The sequence below is a fragment of the Mesoplodon mirus genome (genome assembly GCF_964341445.2).
Source record: "Mesoplodon mirus genome assembly, chromosome: 8".
Lineage (NCBI taxonomy): Eukaryota > Metazoa > Chordata > Mammalia > Artiodactyla > Ziphiidae > Mesoplodon > Mesoplodon mirus.
Window position 1 is genome coordinate 80,368,277 of NC_138984.1, and position 25,857 is coordinate 80,394,133.

Genomic DNA, 25,857 nt, shown 5'->3' on the forward strand with positions numbered 1-25,857 from the left:
CATAGGCCATGGCCACCACAGCCAGGATCAAATTCACCAAATAAAAAGAGCCCAAGAAAATCACCAGGACAAAAAATATCATGTATGTTTTCCCAGCAGCACGTAACGTCTAGGGGAAAAAAAAAGATAAATTTCAACAATATTTTATAAAATGTCCCCAAATAAAGATCGGATTAGCATCATTAGACAGTCAGAAGACAAATGCTTTTTAGCATTCAATGTATTTTGACCAAGATTTTATTTGGTGTTAAAATGCACACACACAGACAGACACAAATAATAGTTAAGTTATTTGAGGCTTGATTGTAGTGTCATTTGATGTAAGCACACACATTTCAAATTAGTATATACTGGATATATATTTGAGCACTACTAAAATGCTTTTCTTAGAGTCTATAATGTGGGGCAATATTACAAGTAAGGACACTATTTTTAATTCCTTTCAATGGAGTTACTACTCTCCACATCATCTAGAGAGAACATCTTTCTTCTCTTCTAGCTGCAATTAACCTTAGGTTTAATTTGAAATTTTTATATAATTGAGTTTTGAAATCTTTTCACATGTTCTTGTTAAATCCACAACTATATTATAAACTCAAAGTCATGAACATTCTCTGCATCCTCCATAGCCCCTAGCAGAATGCTTGTCATCGAAGAATCTCAATATACATGTACTGACTGAATGAACAATTGGGATCCTAGGCACACTTGCTTTATGCTGTACCCTTCTCTGTATTCTAGAGTGTTATAAACAAATATCTATACTAGTCATTTCATATATGTTCATAAATTTAAATTTCATGCATGTTAGTTTGAACCTTTCTGCTGTGCTCTGAATATGTGTGTCCCCCCCCCGCCCCGCCCAAATTCATATGTTGAAATCCTAATGCGAATTGTAATGCTATTAGAAGGTGTGGCCTCTGGGAGGTGCTTAGGTCATGAGAGTGGAGCCCGCATGAATGGGATTAGTGCCTAATAAAAAGAGACTCCAGAGAGATCCCTAACCCCTTCCTCTGGGTGATGACACAGCAAGAAGATGTCAGCTTATGAACCGGGAAGAGGGCTCTTGTCAGAATGCGATCATGCTGGTGTCTTGATCTTGGACTCCCCAGCCTCCAGAACTGTGAGAAATGTATTTCTGTTATGGCATTTTGTTATAGCAACCCAAAGGGACTAATACGCTTACCAGCTGGTAAAGGTTCTCCCAGTAGTCTTGAGTCATGAGTCGAAATAGAGACAAGAAAGCCCAGCTAAAAGTGTCGAAGCTTGTGTAGTCATAGTTGGGGTTTCGACCAGCCTTCACACAGATGTATCCTTCCGGACACTGGCTGCAAGAGAGAGAAATGGAGCTGGGGTCAGCAGAGCAATTATAGCTATTTCAATCCATATTAATTTATAGGAATTGTCAAAACCCAGAGTTGCTGTCTGTGATGAATTTGCTTGCCTTCATTTCCAGAACACTTTAGATAATTGCTCACAGTGAAACTGTTATCAGATGAAATTTATTAGGAAAATCAATAGAAAACTTAGGTGTGAAGAATCATTTATAGACATTTAGAATGGCAGAGAGGCAGCAACCACACATTTTTTTTTGCCTCTGACACCTTTCTTTTCAAAGTGGCAAGAATCAATGATTAAAAATGAAAAGTCAGAAAACAAAAGGTAGGGAACAACTTAATGAGTTACTTCATTAGTCACTTCTATAAAAATTCCTAAAATAAAACTTATATTTTAGAATAATTTTTAGATGTGCAGAAAAATTGCAAAGGGAGTACAGAGACTTCCCATATATCCCATGCCTAGTTTCCCATATAATTAACATCTTATGTTGGTGTGGTACATTTCAATCAATATTGATATATTATTATTAACCAAAGTCCATAATTTAGTCATATTTTCTCCGTTTTTCCCTAATATCCTTTTTATGTTCCAGGATCCCATCCAGGATGCACATTACATTTAGTCATCATGTCTCATTAGGCTCCTCTTGGCTGTGACAGTTTATCAGACTTTTCCTTGTTTCTGATTACCTTGGCATTTTTGAGGAATACTGGTCAGGTATTTTGAAGAATATCTTTCAATTGGGATTTGTCTGATGTTTTTCTCATGATTAGATATTGAAGTTATGGATTTTTTGGGAGGAAGACCACAGACGTAAAATATTATTATCCTTACATCATATCAAGGGTACATGCTATCAGTATGACTTATCACTGTTGATGCTAACTTTCATCACCTGACTTGAGATAGTGTTTGTCAGGTGAGATAGTGTTTGTCAGGTTTCTCCACTGTAAATTTACTCTTTCTTTTTCTTCTTTTTCCATACTGCACTCTTTGAATAAAGTCATTATGTGCAGCCTACACATAAGGAGCAGGGAGTTATGATCCACCTTCTTAAGAGTGGAGTATGTACAGAAATTATTTGGAATTCTTCTGCATGAGATATATCTATTATCTCTCATTTATCTATTTATTTATTCAATCAGTTATTTATATAAGTATGTACTCATGGATATTCATTTTATACTTTGAATTATAATATAATTATTGTAATTTTTTGCTCAAATTGTTCCAGTTTTGGCCATTGGGAGCTTTTTCACTTGACTTCTGTATCTCTTTGCCACAACCCATGGAGGTGTGTGTTTTGTTTTTGTTTGTTTTTCAGCACTTTCTTACATTCTGGAACTACAAGATGCTCCAGGCTCATCTGTTATATTTTCTACCCCAGTCCTAGAATCAGCCATTTCTCCAAGGAGCCTTTGCTCTTTTATTGAAGAACAGCATTAGAAATCATGATAAGTGTGTGTATGTGTTTGTGTATACACATATATCTCCTCGCTCTGCCAGCTGAGGGCCTAGAAGCAATGACACTGCCTTGGTAATAAACACAGCACCCAGATCTTGCTTTCTAACACCATATGTATATATTTTTGTATGTGCCTAGATTAAGCTAAATATATAGTCATACTCATTTCTCCAACTTTATTTCATTACTATGGGATCATTCTGGACTCATCCTCTTCCCTTTGCTTATCTGTAACCCCTCACTCCAGAAGTGAGAAACCTGGCTTCCTCATCTGCTATCTATATACTTAATTGTTCAGTACCAGTATACATGTATAATTGTTTCAGTATTGTTAATCCATATTATCATGGAAAACAACTTTATCAAATAGAGTACAGTTCCTTTTGCCTTAGTCTTACAGGCTCCATTCATTTCTAAAGTTACTTAGATTAGCACCTATTCCCCTCCTTCAGTGAAGTTATTTTATATGTTAAAATATATTTAGAAACCTTTGTCACATTCTGTGTTTCAACCTGGGATCCCTAAACCTCACATAAGATTTTTTTTTGCTTATACTGTTTAGTCTTTGTGCTGTAAAGTTCTATGAATTTGACAAATGCTTAACGTTCACCATTTCAGAATCATACAGAATAGTTTCTCCACCCTAAAAAATCCCCTATGCATCAACCAGTCAAGGCCCTACCCTGAACCCCTGGAAAACATTGATCTTTTTATCATCTCTATTGTGTATCTTTTTCAGAATGTCATGTAATTGGAATTATACAGAATGTAGCTTTTTCAGATTGGCTTTTTTTAACTTATTAATATGCATTTAAGGTTCATCAATGTTTTTATGGCTTGATGGCTCATTTCTTTTTATTACTCAGTAATATTTCATTGTATGAGTATTCCACAGTTTGTTTACTCACTTCTTGAGGGATAACTTGATTGCTTCCAGTTTCTTGTGATTATGAATGCAGCTGATATAAATATTCATATCAGGATTTTGTGTGGATATAAAATTTCAAATTAATTAGCTAAATATTTAGTAGGGCAGTTGCTGAGTTGTATGGTAAGACTGTGTTTATTTTTTAAGAAACTGCCAAATTGTCTTTTAAAGTGGCCATACTATTTTGCATTCCAACCAGCAATGAATGAATGAGAATTCCTGTTCTGCATCTTCACCAGCAGTTGGTATTTTCAGTTTTTTAAAAAAATTTCTGTCATTCTAATAGCTATATAGTAGTAACTCATCATTGTTTTACTTTCAACTCCCTAGTGACAAAAGATGTTGAGCATCTTTATATATCCATATTAGCTATCTGTGTATATTCTTTTGTAAGGTGTCTGTTCAGAGTTTTGCCCATTTTTAAATTGGGTTATTTGTTTTCTTTTCTTGAGTCTTACGGGTGCTTTGTTTATTTTGGATACAAGTCCTTTATCAGATATGTGTTTTGCAAATACTTTTTCCCACTCTATGGCTTGTCTTTTCACTCCCTTTACAGTGTCTTTGCAGAGCAGAAGCTTTTAATTTTAATAAAGTCCAACTTATCAATTATTTCTTTCATGGACTGTGCTATTGGGGTTGCATTTAAAAACTCTTCACAAATTCCAAAGTCATGTAGCTTTTATTCTATGTTTTCTTAAAGAATTTTAATAATTTTGTATTTTACATTTAGGTTTATGATTAGTTTTGAGTTATTTTTTGTGTAGGGTGTAAAGCTGTATCTAGATTCATTTTATTGCATATGGATCACCAATTGTTTTAGCACCATTTTTTGAAAAAATTATCCTGTCTCTATTGAATTGCATTTTCTTCTTTGTCAAAAACTAGTTGACGACATTTTTTGTGGTCTATTTTTTTGGCTGTCTGCTCTGTTTCATTGATCTATATCTACTATTTCCCAATACCATATTGTCTTAACGACTGTAGTCTTATAGGAAGTCTTGAAATTGCATAGATTTCTTTAGAATTTTATTTGACATTTAACAATAGAGTGGTGGTCAATTTTACCATGTAAATTACCTGACCCATAGCAGGTACTCAATAAAGGGAAGGGATTAGTATGGGTTACTAGGGATAAAGTATGCATTAACCAACCTTATCCAAAATTTCATCTAGGTTTTTACATTAACTGTAATAATAAAAACAATAGCTAACATGCAATAAATGTTTTTGATGGACCAGGTGCTAGTCTAAGTGCTTTATATGTATTAAGTAATTAATCACCATAATAACCCGAAGGGGGAGATGATATTACTCTCTTCATTTTAGAAATAAATAAAGTCAAATACAGAGAGCTTTGGACACTTTTCCAAGGTCAAAGAGTTTGTAAATGGTGGAGGTAGGATTTGAACCCAGGTATATATAAACTGTAGAATCTATGCCCTTATTCAACCATATTCTCCTACCAAAGTTTGAGAAAACTATCAGGAAAAAAAACTTCCCCTAAATTCCATCTCTGTGACTGGTATATGGTTTCAGTAACCCTCTTAAACCTTTATGACCACACCAGTTTCCCATTTTCTAGGATGGCTCAAAATATGTTCTGTATAAGTTCTGTGATCTAAGAGTCACTTACTATTGCTATCCCTTGGCTTCTAAGAAATTCACTCTCTACCCTGACTTAAAATTAATTTATAATTCTCTTGGCAAAATATGTTAAGTATGAGAGACTAGCAGGATGGCTAAGACATTACAGCATCTCTTATTGTGGAATGTGAAAAAAAATGTAAAATATGCAGATGCAGACTCAAACATGCCTTTGACATACATCTGCCACGTGGCTTCCTTGCACACAGGATTTCATGCTATTTCAAGAATATATAAGTCTCTCAAAGCAGTTTCCCAACTGGGTTTGCACCCTGAAGACCATGTTACAGTCTGGATCATTTCTAGCGACAGCAAAACTTATCCCATCAATACATCCTCACATCAATCAAAATGTACCCGTCTTATGTTTCCTTCCCTGTAATTCTTAAATGGCTCTGATGGATTTACAGACAAGACAGATGCTGGGCCTTCACACTTGGAGCAATAATTCAGGTACATCTTAACTGTCAAATTCTTGATGACAGTTCTTCACCCAAAGGGATGATTTTAATGGCTGTGAGTTTAGAATTGATACCAATCCAATTAAGACAGAGAAGGTACTTCCTAGGTAGGCAGTACCACTCTTTATTATACACGTGTAAGGCTACCCCGGTATATTTTTCTTATTTGCTTTTTTTCCAAAGTGTTCTACATCTTTAGAAAAAAGTTTTCCTTACCCTGCATCTGAGCCATTTCCACAGAGTAAAGGGTCTTTTTGTCCATCCAAAACATAAAAGTGACCTGTTAATATAAAGAATAAAGTGTTTCATTTCATATCAGTCCGATTGCCATTAGGAACAAATGAGAATTTGTTTAGTTCAGTTATTTCCAAAGTGGACACCAATTTACAAAGATGGCTTCAAGCCCACAGCCTCAACTATTTATAGTTGAAAACTCATTCAGCAACACTGAGATTAACAATGGAGCAATCTTTCTTACTGTCGTCTTCAATGTAATCCTTCCAGTTAAATGTGCGCATTGTTACATTAACAAATGTCCCATTTGAATTCATTGTGCCATTAAAGAAGGAGGTGGTGTTGGTTTCAAAAGCAGAATCGCTTGGGGGCCATTGCAAACATTTATTCCGCAGGTTGCCCATGAACAGCTGCAGACCAATTAGAGCAAACACGCTCAGACAGAACACAGTCAAGATCATGACGTCAGAAAGCTTCTTCACAGACTGGATCAGGGCCCCTACGATGGTCTTTAAACCTGAGGAGAGAGAAGGATAGGTCAGCTGAGGAAGAGTGTCATAAGCCACAATGTCTTCTTAATAGTTATACACATTCTCTTTTCCCACAAACAATTGTTTGTCTCTTTAGACACCAAAGCTTTATGGACAGCCAGATGGTTTGGGAAATGGATGAAGAGCAGATTTGATTTATGATCAGTGTGCTTTCTGGAGGTTTAAAATAAAAGTGTAAATATCTAGGCAGGAGGTTTTCTTAATGTGTGGTTTTATGTGCTGCCACGAACATGTAAAGTCAAACTTGCAGTTGTTTTACACTTCAGATTTTGTGTTTCATGAGGCTGTTTCTCTCCAACCAGTTTTTAATACTAGCTTCCAAGTAGCAATGATTTAAAGGAGGAAAGAATTTTAAAATAATAAAAATCCCATGCCACGTACATGCTGTTCAATAATAAACTTTTCTCCTTTATAAGAGGAGATCCACTTCCAAAATAGATCCGCAGTAAATGGTAAAATCTAAATCAGTTAGTAAAGCCATGGTAGCAAAGCTTTTTTTAGAACGTAAGGAAGAAAACATTGCATCGTAAATGCAAAAAAAAGTGGGTGAGAAAGAGAGCAAAACTAGTATTTTTTATAGACACCTCATGCAATTCTCTGTTAAACTCAAAGGCTGACTTTATAAATAAACATGTAATCTCATTTGGCATTCTTGAAGATGACAAACTATAAGCAACAAGGCTAATGTTATAAGTGTAATTTCAACCTCAATATTATTACAGTGTATTTAAAGTCAGCCTCGGTGTTTAAGCTAGCTCTCACCTGGAATGACTGAAATTGTTTTCAGTGCTCGGAGAACTCTGAATGTTCTCAACGCTGAGACATTGCCCAGGTCCACAAACTCTGTCACATATCTGTAATAGGGAGTTCACACACAAACACAATAACACAAAAGAAAAGTTGGAGATATAAGGGGCCTACCATCTTACACCAGTTTCTTCTTACCTGGGATTACAGAAATTGTTTTCAGAGCTCTCAATACTCTGAAAGTTCGAAGGGCTGAAACATTGCCTAGGCTTACAAATTCTGTTACATACCTGTAGAATTAAATCAGAGTTACTGATAGTTTTGGAAAAGTTTATACTAAGTAAAGAATGAAAAGTGGGTTGGTTTGGCATATAGAGCCCCTCGAGTTTTATGGAAATGCTATAGACTTCAGGGTGCCATGTGCTAACAGCTGCCTTTACGGAATAAAATATTGCTGCTTTATTTCAATGCAGTTTTCACTAATATGAACAAGTTTGTTTACAGCTGCCTTTATGGAATAAAATATTGCTGCTTTATTTCAATGCAGTTTTCACTAATATGAACAAGTTTGTTTACAAAACTAATAGAAGTACAGTTGGTGGTATTAAATTATAGTCAATGAATAACTTCACTTTGATGAAGTAGAAGGCTATATGACATGAAGGTAATTCCATTTATTGCTCATTTACCAGATATATTTACCTTGCAATATATATTCTAATATATATTCTCAAAATATATGAAGCATATAGTTAGTTTGGCTTATAAGCAAACTCTACTTTAAAAATATGTCACAACTAACTGATTTATGCTGCAACTATTTTCATTCCTTTGAGCTTAACATGTTTTCAAAAATACTCACGCCATCACAATGACACTGAAATCCAGCCAGTTCCATGGATCACGAAGGAATGTAAAATCTTCTAAGCAAAACCCTCTTGCCAAGATTTTTATAAGTGACTCAAAGGTATAGATTCCAGTGAATGTGTACCTAGGAAAAGCATCCAAACAAAAATTAACTGTTTCGTTTGAACTGTTAAAATATAGCAAATCCTATCCTTTTGTGGTTTTTCACTTCACTAAGTCCTTGTTCCTTATTTCCACTTACAAAAAAAACCTACTAGTTTAACCTTATGAGCTTGAGTAAAGGGTTAAACTGAAGAGATAATATCTTCCACAAAGAATCTGATCTTGTTTAAATATTTAGGTTTTAGAATAATAGTTTCATGTGTTTTATGGATAATTATCAAGCTTGATCTGCTAGAGCAACACTGTCCAAATGAAATATAATACAAGCTACATATGTAGTTTTAAAATTTCTAGTAACCAAATAAAAAAGAAAGAATGAGTAAACTTAGTTTGCATATTATATTTTATTTAAACCAATATATCTAAAATGTTATTCTTTCAACAATTAAGACTAGCCAAATTTCAAGTTTCAATAGCTGCATGTGGCTCATTGGACATTATAGCTCATTGGACATTATAGCTCTAGAGATAACATTTCTTGGATTTGTTTATTTATAATAAAATATTTCACTCAATTTTCTTAATGATTAAAATAATTTTGGAGGATATTTTACATGTCTAATCTAGAAAATGTACTTCCCCTTTTTATCCTTAAGATTCAGGCATAAAGTTATAAATCTGCTTTCCTCTCTCTCTCTCTCTCTCTCTCTCTCTCTATATATATATATATATATATATATATATATATACACACACACACATATATTCACCAAATATATATATATATATATATGTATATATACGTATTCATCAAAAAACTTTCAGTGCATTAGTATTTTCTCTGTGTGTGTTTACACAATTACCAAAATTACCAGAATTCAGGGATACCAAAATTCCTGAATCTAACCTCTCATCAGTTACTACGCAGTTGGGCCAAATCATTTAAACATGCTCAAATTCAAGTTTCAGCCTCCAAAATGGTGAAAAACTTTTCCATTTGTTGTTTGGTAGTGAATTTCTAGCCCTCTCTCCTTTGAGTGTTGACAATACAAGTTATTTCTGTTTCTTCCAAAAATAGTTGGGAGAGAGTACTTGTTTTTCAACAGTGGATTCTTTTTAAAAGTACAATCTAAGTTTGTTCTTCAGATTACTCCTCTCAAGCCACAAAGATTTAATTTACTTTCATTAAAATTCATTATCTTTTCTAACCTACTAGTATTTTATATGTGAAAAAAAGTTAGGAGAGTTATTTTCGCATTTTTTTTCTGTAGAAATTTCTCTCTTATGAGGGAACAAAGAAATCAAAGGAAAATGTATGCAGAAATCTTCACGTCTAGTTTTCCTAAGTCTTCCTTTTTTAAACAATTCAATTAATTTCATGAGGAGTAAGTGTAACTGCTATCTTTACTTATTATGAAGTAACTGACTTTATTAGGAAGACATAATTTACAATGCCAAGCTTATGGTTACTGTGTTTTGGTTTGGATCTTTGTGTATTACACAAAATCACCATGACATTTCTGTTTGGAGAGTTACCTGGCATTGCAAAAGGCATAAGAGACAGCTCTCATGTATGTTCTGTTTATCCTATTAATGGTTAGTGCCCTGTGGTTTACACTTAAGCAATTCTAAGTTATCTACAGACTAGAAACAAGATTAAAGTCCCTGCTCCTATTCCTGTTTTTGGAAAAGGAAGAAAATTTGTGGGGACATTTGGAGTGTATGGTGAGTGTGATAGCTATCCAAGGAAGAGAGGTCTTAGAACTTAACATTTGAGACAGCTTTGCACAGAATGGGCGTTCAGATGTACCTATTAGCAAACTAGATTGAACAGGTCAGTGAGAATCAAGGGGATCTTGATTTTTCTTGGCTGTACCCCCACTAGGCTCTTAATCATATTGTTGATTCTGTCCATTTTACAAGGTGTTTTATTTTCCCCTGTAATTTTGATGTCTATAGAAGTGCCTTGCCTTACATAATAACAACCTTCACTATACAATATGGTCCTCAGGCCTTCGGAGTATGCCACCTCTTTGTACAGGGACAGTTTCTGCTACCAGTGACTTCTATTTTCATGTCGGAACGGACTTCTCTTTTCATTGGACTCTGTTTTTTTGCGTGATTTTTTGTTTGTTTCTTTGTTTTGTTTTGTTTTTTAGCTGTAACCACTAATATTTTGCTTGTTTTCCTGCTGCCTTGCTGTCAACTGACTAGAGATAATTGATCAGAAACCTGTGCAAAGTTTCCCAACTAAACTGTGTAAGTCAAAAGCTTTTGTAAAGCTAAGACTTTTGATAATGGATATAGTCATCTCTAAAAATGACTTTAAAAAGAGAAAACTGCATATTCAAATAATAATATTTAAGTGTCCCCTTTGCCTGTCTCTCTTTTTTTTAAATATCTTTATTGGAGTATAATTGCTTTACAATGGTGTATTAGTTTCTGCTTATAACAAAGTGAATCAGATATACATATACATATATCCCCATATCTCCTCCCTCTTGCGTCTCCCTCCCACCCTCCCTATCCCACTCTTCTAGGTGGTCACAAAGCACGGAGCTGATCTCCCTGTGCTATGTGGCTGCTTCCCACTAGCTATCTATTTTGGTAGTGTATATATGTCCATGCCACTCTCTCACGTACCTGTCTTTTAATAATGTTATACAAATGAATTCATATATGTTAAAATATGTCAATAATTTCTGCAAGGAAAATAACATACAGAGTAGTTTTACATAGGTATGTCCATTTGTTAATCCCCAAATCATAAGAATTCTGTTAAGTGGCTTGCCTCAACCTAAGAACTGGATTCTCTACTAAAATGATTTCTAGGGAGCATTTTCAATCTACTATCAAAAAAGTCTTTAATGTGTTAAACCACTGACAAATGATAGCTTAGAAGGATGCTGTAAATCCTCATAGAAATCTTTAAAAAACAGAAATAGAAGTGGCAGTATTTGTCATAATAACTTATCTCCTGTTGGACATTACTTTAAAAAATATAACAATAAGAAGAACATAATAAAATTTTCTTTTGCACTGAAACAAATACCTGATCATTGCATTATACCATACATAAATAGCCTGTATAACCTAAACATCTTCTGTTTCACTAAATATCATGTTTCTTTGTCATGAATAATCTCACATGTGATGGACAAATTGGGGAATAATGTTGTTATAATGCAGAGACTGTATTAGTTAAAGCACAGTTTTCCCCTGCGTATTGATGCTTTGAAATAATCAGGGACACCTTTTCCTTCACATTTACGTAGAACATCCTCAGCAATAAAAGACCTTAATACTAATGAAAAAATTAACAGAACTTCCTTCTTTAGTGCAAGCAGGGTCTAGTTTAACATGGCCCAAACTACTGTGCTTAGATATTTCCCTCTGTATTAAAATACTGAGTCAAATGTTTTATTTTGATGATATCATTCAAATGTTCCCAGGGTCTCCATTTCAAGGGAGAAAGGACAAGACCCATGGTCTGAGACTGCAGGGAGGTTGCTGGCTGAGATTTTAGGTACAAATGTCCATAGAGATTTAACTGGGCCAATATCTTTTTATTAGGATTGTCATTGTTTTTATTAGTGTTCTAATTACAAAGTTTTATAAGTTTTGAGTGATCTGTCCATAATCATGTTTTCCCCTTAAGCCCTGTCATTTTTTGAACATGGTTTTGCAAAGACATTTTATTTCCTTTTTTTTAATGTCTTTATTGGAGTATAATTGCTTTACAATGGTGTGTTAGTTTCTGCTTTATAACAAAGTGAATCAGCTATACATATACATATATCCCCATATCTCCTCCCTCTTGCGTCTCCCTCCCACCCTCCCTATCCCACCCCTCTAGGTGGTCACAAAGCACGGAGCTGATCTCCCTGTGCTATGTGGCTGCTTCCCACTAGCTATCTGTTTTACATTTGGTAGTGTATATATGTCCATGCCACTCTCTCACTTCATCCCAGCTTACCCTTCCCCCTCCCCGTGTCCTCAAGTCCATTCTCTACGTCTGCGTCTTTATTCCTGTCCCTAGGTTCTTCAGAACCATTGTTTTTTGTTTGTTTGTTTGTTTTTTAGATTCCATGTATATGTGTTTGCATACGGTATTTGTTTTTCTCTTTCTGAGTTACTTCACTCAGTATGACAGACTCTAGGTCCACCCACCTCACTACAAATAACTCAAATTTGTTTCTTTTTATGGCTGAGTGATATTCCATTGTATATATGTGCCACATCATCTTTATCCATTCATCTGTCGATGGACACTTCGGTTGCTTCCATGTCCTGGCTACTGTAAATAGAGCTGCAATGAACATTGTGGTACATGACTTTTTTTGAATTATGGTTTTCTCAGGGTATATGCCCAGTAGTGGGATTGCTAGGTCATATGGTAGTTCTATATTTCCTTTTTACAGAACACATCTGTGGTGTTTTAGCACACATCCTCTGTCTAAATAAACTATGTGTTGAAATATAACTAAACATCAAAGTAACTTAAATAGCTAAATGTATTTTTCCTAAATGTAATGTTATAACATATAACTGAAATGCCTAATATAGTAATATAGAGCTAAACACCTAAATCTATTCTATCAGAATATAACAATAATGGTAATATACTAGAATAAAATGTTTATTTATAAAATTATTCAAATGGTAATTATATTTTATCTAAAGTGCATAACTGTGATTCAGTTTTAACTTTTATGCTAAATGATTGTTTACCACCTAGTATATACAATTAATAACCTTTCTTAAACAGATACTGTCCTTTGTCAGAAGAAATACCTACCTCATAGGAGAAAAAGTCCCCTAAAGAGCTTCCTCTATTTTTTTCATATTATGGAAATAACTTTTTCTTAAAAGTGTTTAGCCTGACTTCAAAAAAGTGGAAACCATGAGTCAGACCATAACTATAAGGAGATTGCTAGAGAATTTGAATGTGTATTTCTCATTCCAAGAAATTATTTCTACTTACTCTACATTCTTTGTCCAGTCTGGAGGATTACTCAGGGTCATAAATACACAGTTGGTCAAAATAGTGCACATGATAAGCATACTGAATAAAGTAGATTATAGTTAAGGAATAAATGCTAGTACAATGTCATGGCCACTTAAAAATGATCCAGTACAAAAAAGAAAAAAATCAACACAAGTTACCTGTAAAATTAACCTTACTTATTTCTTTTAAAACAATGGCAAAAACAGTAAGAAACTTCAAAGTCTGTCATATACTCTTAGTCCATTTTTTTTTATTTTACATCATTTTCTCACAAAACTGAATTCAATAGATAGAGATCTCTATTTGAAGCAAATGGGAATTTTGCATTTCAGTGAGTTGTGTGAAACTGCACTGCAGGGGAAATGACCATTCTTTAGTAAGTTTATAGTGTAAGTCTAAAAGTTATACTTCAGGTATTGTTTACAATTTCTACTGACAGAAAAAAGTTAATGAGTGCAATATAATACACTTGAGAATGTACAGCCCCATATATTTGAGGATTACACTGATTGAGAATTCCACTGTAATTAGGAATTCTAGCAGTCTTATAATGATGTAACTTGTTCCTTTAGCGTTTACAACGTAAGAATAAAGAGAGAGGCAATTTTTTGCTAAAGAGCTAGTATTATTTTGTAACTTTCTATTTTCACTTGAGAGTGTGGGAACTTTGACCATCTAGCTATCTTCTTGTATCTAGTCCACACCATACCTAAACAAACACTGTTTTTAAACCTTCCTAAGAATTAGATATAGTAATTTCCCTTAGTATCTCAATCCAGACTTCACTCTAAGGAAGTTTATGATTACATATTTTGAGGTAAATCTTTTATTTTAAAACATAAATACTTTACAATATCAAACCATGGAATGGGAGAATTCAAATGCACTTCAAAAGGTTATCAGTCCTATTTCCCCTGTCTCTAGGTTAACCCTGTCTCTTTTGTCTCTCTTTTAGTTTTTATGTTAGCCTGTTTTGAACCTGTATAAGATGCTGATTCTTGAACACTGCGTCTGAAGATCACGTTTCTATTTTATTTTCATGTCTTGAGAATTTTCTTGAAATCCACCCGTATTATGTCATTTTACATATACATTTTGACTATCACTGTAAGTAGTTTTAAGTTCAATGAGTTTTAAATATATATTATCAATCAGATACATAGGCACATAGTAGTTTAAAAAATATTTACTAAAGGAAGGAAAGAGGGAAGAAAGGAAGGAAAGAGGGCAGAAAGGAAGGAAGGAAGGAGGGAGGGAGGGAGGGAGAGAGGACAGGCCCAGGTGATGAAAATACAGAACGAATTAAGGCACAGAAGTTTGAACATTTGGTAATATAGTTAATAATACTAAGCACCATAGACTATGTTTCTATAGTGGTGGTTATATATGGTCTAATTGAGGTTAATAAAAAGTTTGAAGTAGATTTGCTGTTATTCCTACTACACAATGTGTTTCATTTACACATTCACTATCATGGTAGCGTTTTTACTTCTAGAATCATAATAGTCATTCTACAATAATCTTGTTATAAACAGCAGAAAATCAATGAGTAAAACAGATTAAACAACAATGTTACCATTAATCTCAAAGAAATTATATATATATATTTTTAAAAAGAATGACATTTTTTTGTAAAATCAACTACTAGAAACAGCATTTAGACAATTCACATGAAAAGGATATGAATGTACCAAAATCTTAATAGCAATTTTCCTAACAGGGTTTAGCGGAGTTAAAATATACAAGGCAGAGGTGGCACTGAATCGGAAAATTGCCTTCCCTTTATTCAATACTATAAAAGTCTGAAAAAGAAAATATGAGAAAAAATCACTAGATTAGACATGTGGCTTATTTGAAGAGCTTATACACATAAAAAAACTTTTTACCTGATTTGTTTGAACTTGTTTAAGCCAGTTTGTATATCATAACTATAAACATGTTAGGTGTTTCTCCCTTAAATTAACATATAGCTACAAATAAAGATATGATATACTATTATCTAATCTGTCTCTCAGGTATCAACTTCCTGATACAAAGTGCTGATCCTACACAAAATTTTTACCAAGATGTATGGTAACTCTATGGACTCTAAGTCTATCTAAGGCTTACCATCTGTCTCCAGCTTTGGTAACTTTTGAGATTATTCTGTACATACTGCTATTAAAATAATCTTTTATAAATATTTTAGTTGCATCAAGTCTTTTAACTCCAAAGTTTATGAAGGCTATTTTCCCTCTGGTAGTTGTCCTACTTTAAAATGTTCAAACAGGCTGAATAACCTGGCTTTGCTCATTCTATAGATCTGCTGGTAATACTGAGAAGGAACAGCTGCATTAAGAGTTAGGCTGAATTACATCATTTCAAAGGGCATTCCCTGAAACCTATAATCTTCAATTTACCATTTAAGCTGTACTACCCAGTGATTACCTAGTAGGTCTCTCTAGGATCATCTTTTATTTTTTTCCCACCAAAGCATCTCTGTTCCAGCCAATTCAATTCACTTGCCAGTTCCACTCACTGTCAACTTCTCCCTCTGATTCTGAAAATGAGTGTCAAAGAATCCTAGAGGAGGGAGGCACTTGAAAGGTCATGTAATGCAAACTTCCTCCTGTTTCAGGTCCGTAACAGACCTGACAATAAGGTCCCACCTACAAAGACCCACTATTATATCAGAGGTTCTTAGTCCTGTCCACATGTTAGAATTTCCTGGGGTGATTTTAAAATTGTCGATATATGGGATCCACGTGAGAACAATTGAATCAATTTCTGGAGGATAGGCACAAACAATGGTAGTCAAAAAATTGCCTCACGTGACTCTAATATGCAGCCAAGGATTGAAAATTCCTACTCTCTGGGAATGTCCTCAGCTATCAAGATCATCTCCTCCACCATGTCTTTCCAGATAAATCACACTGCCTTCTGATCACTCCCTAATTGTTTCCCTTTTCCAGTAAGTCTTAATACATTAATATACGCACATTGGCATGTTGCTTGTAATTACAGTCAAGTAGCAATTTACATGTAGAGTTCATTCCACTAAGGACTAGCTTAGAAGTTGTTATAAATCATTGAGCATAAAGAGCCTGTTCGCTACTTTTTCTCCATTTTTTACACAGTATTTAATAGCCTGGTTTGCAGATAAACACTTGTTTTAATTAAATGTGGGTTTATCTTTAAGATGCCATTTACCTTTAAGACATCTATTCTATATAACCAGTTACTTAATAATATGTTTTTATCCTTTAAGTAAGGGCTATATCCCATACATTCATGTTCACTGACAACATGCTCTGTTTGAATAGATATATTGTGAGTATAATATTTATATTGTAAGTATAAAGGGTAGAGAAAACAACTTCTCTGTACATTGGCCTTTTGTATTCAAGACCATGGACCTCACCAACCATTTTCTGTGAACTGTACTCTATAAATTTGAACAATTCTATGACAAGGGCAAATAAACTGTTCTTTACTAGCACTGAGATTATCCACAAGGGACAGTGGACATTGGGAAGAGTGCCCTTGAAGCACAAATGCATTAAAGGATTTTTTGAATTCACAGGATTAAATCATGTAATATTATAGCCAAACAATCTAGATCCATTTAAACATTCAATGATAGCAGTAACATGTAAAGTTTACCATAGTTTAAGGTGCATTTACTCATGCTTTTTTGAAACAATATCCCTGAAAAAACCACTTGTAACATTGAGAGGATTTTATTTTGAAAAAATCTCCAAAAATAGAGTGAACAGGAATGAACTGTCCCTTAAAACATGGAATCCTCTTCTCTTCCCACAAGATTGGCCTTTGTAGTACTAATGGGATTAAAAATGACATGCCAAGGGCATCTTCGGTGAATTTACTGATTCTGGAAAAAGCAGACCTTAAGAACACAATACTAGTTTATTTCTGGAGAACAGCCCCTAACACAAAGAAAACTCTGAGTTCTGAGAAATTAAGAATAAAACGTTAATGTCCTGTATGGTGAAAAAAATTCAAGAAAGGCATTTGAAATTTGGGGCTCTTATGTTACTGAGAGATATATCTAAACTGAAAATTATTTTACAGAATGACACGTAAATAGAAGAGAGATAAATAGTGTCAATTCCAAAATCAGTCCTCTAAGAAATAAGTATTGATGTGACTTAAAAAAATAGTACTACTTATTGCTACTAAGGTGATGAATGTTATATCCGGAAGTATGTTAAACTGGTTATTGTCTACTCTGGAATGCGGCTTGCTTCTTTTTTCCAGGTAAATGCACATTTTACAGGTTCACTAAAATTTTTACTACTTGAGGCAAGAATAAGTCCTCTGAGTAGAACCGCATACATCAGAGAATTCAAAATTATAAAACCAATTAAAAAAAATTTCTTATATTAATAAACACCATATGTAGTTTTGCTTAGTGGTTAAGAGCTCTGGCTCTGGAGCCTGACTGCCTGGGTTCGAATCCTAGTCCACCACTTATGGAATGTGACTTTGGGCAAGTTACTTAACCTCTCTGGGCTTCACCTTCCCATCTATAAAATGAGGTTAACATAGTACCTGCCTCAATGGTTCGTTGAATGTTAAATAAGTTATACCAGTTAAAGCACTCAAACAGTACCTGACAAAGTATGAGCATAACAAATGTTAGCTATTATTATTACTGTCAATATTCTTAAGTTTTATCTGTTCAATTTGAATGCCATTAAAATACACTGTGATGTTGCTCATATGATTAAATTAGGTATGTAAACTGTATCATTAATTGATGGAAGCAAAGTTACATAATGCTTTACAATTTTAAAATGCCTTTCACCTGCATTATTTCATATAATTAACAAGCTCTATACTGTATTTTAAATTCCAGAACTTATCCATTAGCTTCCTACATTAGCTTCTTCTATCCTAAGAACCACAAACTACCTTTTTCTTCAATAGCACCTCAATCTTTATCTTTATGGACACTTCATAAAGGAAAGCTGTGCAGACAACAGTAAACAGTCTAGATGTCTCTCAAGATGGGTCATGGCCATTATGAATAAATCAGCGTTCAAGTCTTGCTGTCAGACAGGAAGGCAATAAAAACTGACTTCGTTAGCACACAGAGAACAATTCTGTTTCTGAGCAGCAGACTCACATTAACCAAGCTTTAAAGCCTGATATAAAATCAGAATGCCAATCTACTTATATACAACCAGATATATCACTGTCACATGGGCTGAAATAATTGCCATAGCACAACCAGCACATTCTTTTCTTTAAGCAGATCTATGGGAAGATCTTCTTTGCTGAGGGTGGAGTCCAAATAAGCTGACTTAGTTAAATAATACATATGTTTGATGACATCTTGATTAGGTAGTACAGTGTAGCGCCTTTACAGTGGAGTGACTTTCTGGGAGGAATATGCTTTCAGGGCTACTACTAAGTAAAGATCTGTATCCCTGGGAAAATGCTAATGTTTGTCTCTATTATTCTCCTTTTTCCCCCTTAATTTTACCAATTCCCTTTCTAAAGGACACTTCCTTTCTTTAAGTAGCAAATACTTTTAATCATGTCAGAGTATCAGTCATGCCCCTGTCTCTTGAGGGTATCTTTGCAAATATATAGTTTGAATCAGTAATTTTCAGAGGAGAATTTTCTTCTAGTTTCTTGGGGAATGCCTCACTAGCATCATCATGTGTAATAATACAGTAACTAAATTTCAAATTTTCCTTTATCAATTCTATAGTAAAGTGCTGGAATAAATTATTTTTAGAACTATATGAATATATATTACCTGCCACCTTTCATGAAGCTAGTTTAAAAGGAAGAAGAAAGGACCTGTTTATTTAACTTTGTTCTGTAACTTTAAATAAAGCATTTTAAAGCTCGCTACTCGAAACGTGGCCCATGTACTAGCAGCATGAGTCTCACTCGAGGGCTTGTTAGAAACGCAGGATCCGTGACCCCACCTCAGATCGGTGGAATCAGAATCTGTATTTTAACAAGATCCTCTGGTGATGTGTATGTACATGTAAGTTTGAGAAGCCCTCCTTTAGAGCAATAGGGCTAGTTCCATGTCTGAATGGTTAATTGTCAGTTCCTTTAACCATCATTGATCTTCTAAATTATATGCTGCTTAAAGAATGCAATTTCTTTTGCCATTCCTTTTAAAAGGGCTGGCTTTGGCTAATAAAAGTGCTCAATATCTCCTTTAATCTGTAAGCGAGTGACACATGGTGATATTAATTTATCTTTAGTTTCTACATGGGCCTGTTTTTATGCTTGTGAACGTGAAATATAAATTGTGGTTATAAGATGTCAAAATACCCAATTAGAAAGCATAGAATCTATCATCCATTTTTTATGTTTCCTATAAAATACTGTACAGCTGGTTTAACATCAAAAACTAGCTAATTCTGACAGAATTATGTGATTATTATAGTATTAGGAAGGCACAGTCATAGCTGTTGATTTAAATCATATATAGATGGAAAAACTTGAGGTTTTTTGAGGGGTTTTTTTGCCTTCTGTTCTTGACATTTTTTTCTTGGAGTGATTTTTTAACAATATGTAAGTGTTATAGAATCTAGCCTGTGACAAATTAAGGTTAAGAGAAGCTCCCAATCATATTCCAGGTTAGTGGACCAAAAACATGTATCCTTGGGTGAACATGCTTCTCAATGTATATCTTCCTATAGGAGGATGCTAAGTAAAAGATTATTTATTGCCCTCTAGAACACAAATCTATTGTGAAGAAACCTCAAGCCAAATAAGAACTAAAAAATAGGTATACGTACCCCATAACTCTTCTTTCACATAGTTACTATTCTGTAGTCTACTGTGTGCTTAAATATGTTGGTAATAACAGATATTTTGCTTTGTTGATGTCAGTTTTAATTTTGACAGTATCAATTACTATGAAATTGTACAAATTGTTCATCTCTTTATATCTCTTCACTGTGGCCAGATCTTGACTTCATTTCTTATAAATGTTTTTGCTTATTATATTGTGCTTAAAAATAAGTGGAAATAAAAAGTATAAAACCTTTAACAGTAGAAAAATTATGGTGTGGTGTATATATGAGCCCCAGCAAAGTATATTAAAGTTGAGTTAAATTAAAGACTTATTGGAAGGATAAAATCAACACTCACTTTCTTATTGATATAGTATGGGTCCAGGTCCTCCAATGGCTCTGACACCATCCCTGGAGGGATGTCTCCGTAAATAAATGGAAGGTTCTTTCCAGCTTCCAAGTCACTGTTTGGCTTTGGTTTGTTCTCGTCATCATTGTTTTGTTCTCTCTTGGGTTTCTTGGCTTTCTCTTCTGCAGCACGTTTTTCGATAGCAGCAAGAGATTCTCTAGTAAAAAGGCGGAAGCTTTCAGGTCCTGGGGGTACCAGAAGTGCCTGTGCCATCTTTTCATCCTGCACATTTAATTACGTTTAGCTTCTTGCATAAGAATAGCCTACAATTTAAAAAAATGTATGAGAGATAGGAAACCAAATGAACGAGAGGGATTAAGAAAATCAACCAAGATGTCATTTAATGTTTCTTCTAGTAATTTTTTTAAGTATAAACTTTAAGTAGTGCTTTTCATGCTGCACTACAAATTTTAACTTAGAAGCATCATTCAATCTAATTTTCAATATGCCAACTTTATATGTCCTTCAAAAGTCTGTTCTGATACCTTTGCACCAAAGTATAGTTATGTTTGGTAAAGAGAAATGCCAAGAATGCTTGTCAATAAGATTACTCAAGGACCCATTATTTCTCTCCCTCCTCCTTTTATCACACCTTACTAACTTTCCAAAGAAAGAAATCCTGGTGACAATGCAGTGGTGTATCTCTGACTCATAAAATCTCAGGATAGGAAAAGAAGTTTTGGCTAACCTAGCCACTGTTCTGATTATCGGCATCATTGACCACTGGTTCTCCAGACAAGGTCTGACTGTCAGCAGGGACAGAGAAGTGAAAACTGTTTCTGTTTAGCTTTTCACCTTGGATCCTTCTGAGGTATCTTCTGAAGCAATGCAGAATATATTTACTTCCTTTCCCAGTCTGCTGCTCTTTAAGTATTCCAAGACAATTTTCATCTTCTTCCTGAATCTTCCATTTGATGTAGTACGGTAAAAGCATGGACTATGGAGCTAGACGACTTCTGTTCTAAACCCTGGCTCTGCCACTGATGAGCTGCATGACTTTAAAAATGCAGCCTCTCGGTGCTTCAGTCTTCATCTATAAAATGCGGATAACATGAAAACTGACCTCCCCGGTTATTGTAAGGAATAAATGAATTAATTTACATTAAATGTTCAGACTATTTTCTGGAATTAGCAAGCACTGTACTAGTGTCAACTATCATAATCTAATTATCTTCAGTTCCTCCAGCCATTTCCTCTGTTGTGGTTTCAAGCATCCTCACAATTCAAGCCACTCTTCTTTAAATAAGGTTTTAACTTGCTGGAACTACAACTGACTGTGGAGGTACAGGAATGGGCTGGGAATTGCAGAGTACAGGGGGCACATTCATTCATGCCTACCACCTGGCTGGGAGAGGAATGGAGATAAGGCAGACATGTGGAGTGGACATGTTCAATTTCCCAGGGAAGGGAAAAAATTCTATCTGCTGGAAATGTGACAGAGCTGTCAAAAATACAGGAAATCAGCTACATAAATTTTGAAACATAAGTTAACAGTTATATTATTTTGCACTGTGCCAAGAATCTCATTATAAAATCAAGATTCAAAATAGAAAAAATAACAAAAATACAATGAGTACACCAGTCATCTTGTAGAATGATCTACAACCTTGGCATCAAAATAATCATCCAATTCATCTGTGACATTTTCCCTATCTGCAACCACCCACTGGTCTCTGCCCTTACTCTAGTCTCCATGGTAGTTTATCCCTAAATGGCCTTCTAATTCTTAGCAGTTGATTGCATGGATATACTGACCTTCCAGAGAAGCAGAAACTCTAGATCTTATAGTAACATAAGAAAAATGATATAGGTTATTGTATGTTTTTTGAGTGTATATCTGAGTTACTGGTTCCCTGGTCTGTCCCAGTAACAACATATTTTAATACCTGTGTCTTTTCATAGAATTCATACTCATAATATGGCATTATTATTATATTTCCCGCTATTATGAAGGTATATTCTAGATAAGTTATAAATTATCAGACTTGTCAAAAAATTGTGCCATTTTTGCTACTAGTTCTGAAAATGAACTTCTGATTTGTGGTGGGACAAGGCTTTTTTTTTATGCTCCATCAACTGGCATATAAATCAGAAGGTTTGGGAACAGTTATTCTGTTTTACTTAAAAATCAATCAACCATCTATTTTGTGCCTTCTAAATTCATGGTAGACAGCACAAAGTAGAATTAATGGTTTCAGCCATTTTATGTCATTTCAGTGGTGACATAGTCACTCCAAACTCTAGGCTGCTGTGGAATAATCACAGCTTTTATACTTTTCGGTGTGGAAAGAGTTTGCGCTTAACTGCAAACCTTAAATACCCAGGGATGTGTAATCCACCTGTGTCTCATCACCTGTCATGAATTAAATGGATAAGTTTCTTCCCCAGTGCTAAATGAAAATGACACAGCATGAGAAAAATATCTTTAAAAATTTCTGTGGAATGTGGTTGCTTTCTTAAGGGAGAAGAAAGGTTACTTTTGTATTTGAGCATTTACTTGCACTGATTTTGGTTTCTTTACTGACAATGGAATGAAAACCATGCAGCAGTTGGTATCAGAGATCTAGATTAGTATTGAGTCTGTTACTGTTTGTCATTTAACCTTCCTCAACCTCAGTGTCATCGAAGTACCTTATCATGTATGAGGCAACACTTTGCCATAAAGAAATAAGTATACATATTTAATTGGAGTCTTCTGGTTCCTAAGTTTTAAAATGAAATTAGTTTAAACATGTAGGGCTACCCTGGTGGCGCAGTGGTTGAGAGTCCGCCTGCCGATGCAGGGTACATGGGTTCGTGCCCCGGTCCGGGAAGATCCCACATGCCGCGGAGCGGCTGGGCCCGTGAGCCATGACCGCTGAGCCTGCGTGTCCGGAGCCTGTGCTCCTCAACGGGAGAGGCCACAACAGTGAGAGAGGCCCGCATACTGCAAACCCCCCCCCCAAAAAAAAGCATGTAGAAATCTTTCAGTAATCTTTACAGATGACTTTGATTTCTGTGGGATGACATGGAACAAGGAACCATCACAAATCATGAAAATTTATTTAAAAATAAATAATCCTTTACCTTCTTGTTCACTTATCAAGGGCTAGAATAAAAAATTTGAGTCTTGGTCAAAAGGAAGTAAAGAAGTCTCTTTGAAATTCCCATGCTGCTGTCTCTAAATCATGAGAAGACAGGCCAGTTCTAGACTCTCAGATTTTTGTCTGCAAGGGGAACTAGGGTTTGTTCAATATTTGGATATGCTGAGACATTAAAGATTATAGTGAACAGAGTTTCTTGGGGCTTCATCTACAGCCTTGCTGTTTAGAAACCTCTCATAGTTCTTTGGCAGTTCTATTTTAATTTTTTTCCTCTTCTTTCTTGTTCTTTGTGAGCTTATTATATAGAGCTCTTACATAATTTTATATTCCTATTAGGGCCAGACTTTACAAAATTAATTCCTACTGATGCCTTGGTGTGGAATATATATTATTAATGAATATATGTGCATTATAATTTATTAAAACACATCAAATTTAACATACCAAATTTTCTCCAGAACTATCCTTGTAAGGACAAAAAAGGTAAAAGACTGAGGAGATGATCTCTTTGATTAAAAACTAAAGTGTTTTTGTGTGTTAATGTGTATGAGTAAAACAAATACATCCTTCTGTTAATCAAGAAAGACTGTGGTTCAAAATATCCTATTGTAGGGGTGGACGACAGAATGTCAAGCCTGGAAGGAACCTTAGGATCATTTATTTAGGAAATATTAATTGAGGGACTACTATGTATCAACACTGTGCTTGGACTAGGTACCCATAGTCCCTGCCCTTAAGGAACTGACAGTCCATTGAGAGAGACGGATTTCTATACTAATAATTATAATACAATTATATATAACTGCTTATTGTCTGAGGTCCATAAAAGGGAGCAATTTATTCTGCCCAGAGAGGTATGGTTCAGGCAAGTTTTCGTGAAGAAGTGATATTGGGGTAAGTTCTGTAGACTGGTTGGGATTTGACCATTTGTGGTGGTGGTAGTTGGGGGAGGGTTGGTAGGAAGACATATCAGTAGAGATCTGCTTGGTAAGCAGGGAGGCAGCATGTATATGGACCCAGAAGTAACAGAGAGCATGGATTGTTTGGGAGGGAACTATAAGCAGTTCATTATGGGTAGAGACCAACCTGCCCAAAATGGAGTGGAAAGAGAAAGGAATGGAAATTTAGGCAGGATATAGATCACCAAAGGCCTCATTCAGCACACTAAGGTAAGCTGTGGGTGGAGAGTGGCATGATCATGTGGAAGGTTGGAAAGATGGTGGCGGTATGAAAGGCAGGCAGATAGGGAGTGATTCGAGAGCAATGGTTTTCACACATTTTGGTTTCAGGATCCTTTAATACTCCTAAAATTATAGAAGACCTCAAAGAGCTTTTGTTTAAGGGGAGGCTTATCTATCCATATTTACTGTATTAAGAATTAAAATAGAAAATTTAAAAACATGCTTTAATTAACTTAACAAGCCCTTGTATGTTTACATATAAAACAGATTTTTAATGGAAATAACTTATTATCCCAAAGGAAAAGAATTGAGTAGAAGAATGAACTTGTTTTACATTTGGGCAAATCTCTTTCCTGTCTGGCTTAATGAAATACACCTAGATTCTCACATCCTCTTCAGGGTTCCATCTGTTGAGATTTGTTGTTTTGATTGAAGTACAAGAAGAAAATCCTCCTGGGACTTCCCTGGTGGCATAGTGGTTAAGAATCCGCCTGCCAAACCTGGGCTTCCAGTGGTTTGGTTTTTGTTATTTTGTAATTTTGTTCTTGTTTTTCTTCTACTGTTCAGCTCTGTTTCAGATAATTGCAGTTGATACATTTCTGTGTTCTTTAAATCTTAGATTGAGAACTATTTAAATATTTCTTGCTAGAAAATGGGAATTCAAAATCAAGAACAATCTTGAAATTAAGAATTTGATATTTTAAACCGTTACCTTTATGTTGTATTCAGCTAAATGCAGTTATTTTTTTAAAATTTTTATTCTTTTTTAAAAATAGATTTTATTTATTTATTTATTTATTGGCTGCATTAGGTCTTCCATTGCTGTGCATGGGCTTTCTCTAGTTGCAGCGAGGGGGACTACTCTTCGTTATGGTGTGAGGGCTTCTCATTGCGGTGGCTTCTCTTGTTGCGGAGCACAGGCTCTAGGCGCACAGGCTTCAGTAGTTGTGGCACATGGGCTTCCATAGTTGTGGCCTGAGGGCTCTAGAGCGCAGGCTCAGTAGTTGTGGTGCACAGGTTTAGTTGCTCCACAGCATGTAGGATCTTCCCGGACCACAGCTTGGACCCA

The 25,857-nt window shown here is 35.0% G+C and overlaps 1 protein-coding gene across 1 annotated transcript in view; it reads right to left on the bottom strand.

The window, feature by feature from the left end:
- Window positions 1–25,857, bottom strand: part of LOC309809369 (sodium channel protein type 3 subunit alpha-like) — a 112,362-nt gene that overhangs the window by 61,091 nt on the left and 25,414 nt on the right. Inside the window, 10 exon segments of the mRNA XM_082630424.1 lie at window positions 8–109; window positions 1,187–1,328; window positions 6,056–6,119; window positions 6,318–6,590; window positions 7,570–7,661; window positions 8,234–8,362; window positions 13,325–13,405; window positions 15,019–15,026; window positions 15,028–15,150; window positions 20,474–20,787. Coding sequence (XP_082486550.1) covers window positions 8–109; window positions 1,187–1,328; window positions 6,056–6,119; window positions 6,318–6,590; window positions 7,570–7,661; window positions 8,234–8,362; window positions 13,325–13,405; window positions 15,019–15,026; window positions 15,028–15,150; window positions 20,474–20,737 — 1,278 coding nt within the window. The 5' untranslated portion in view covers window positions 20,738–20,787.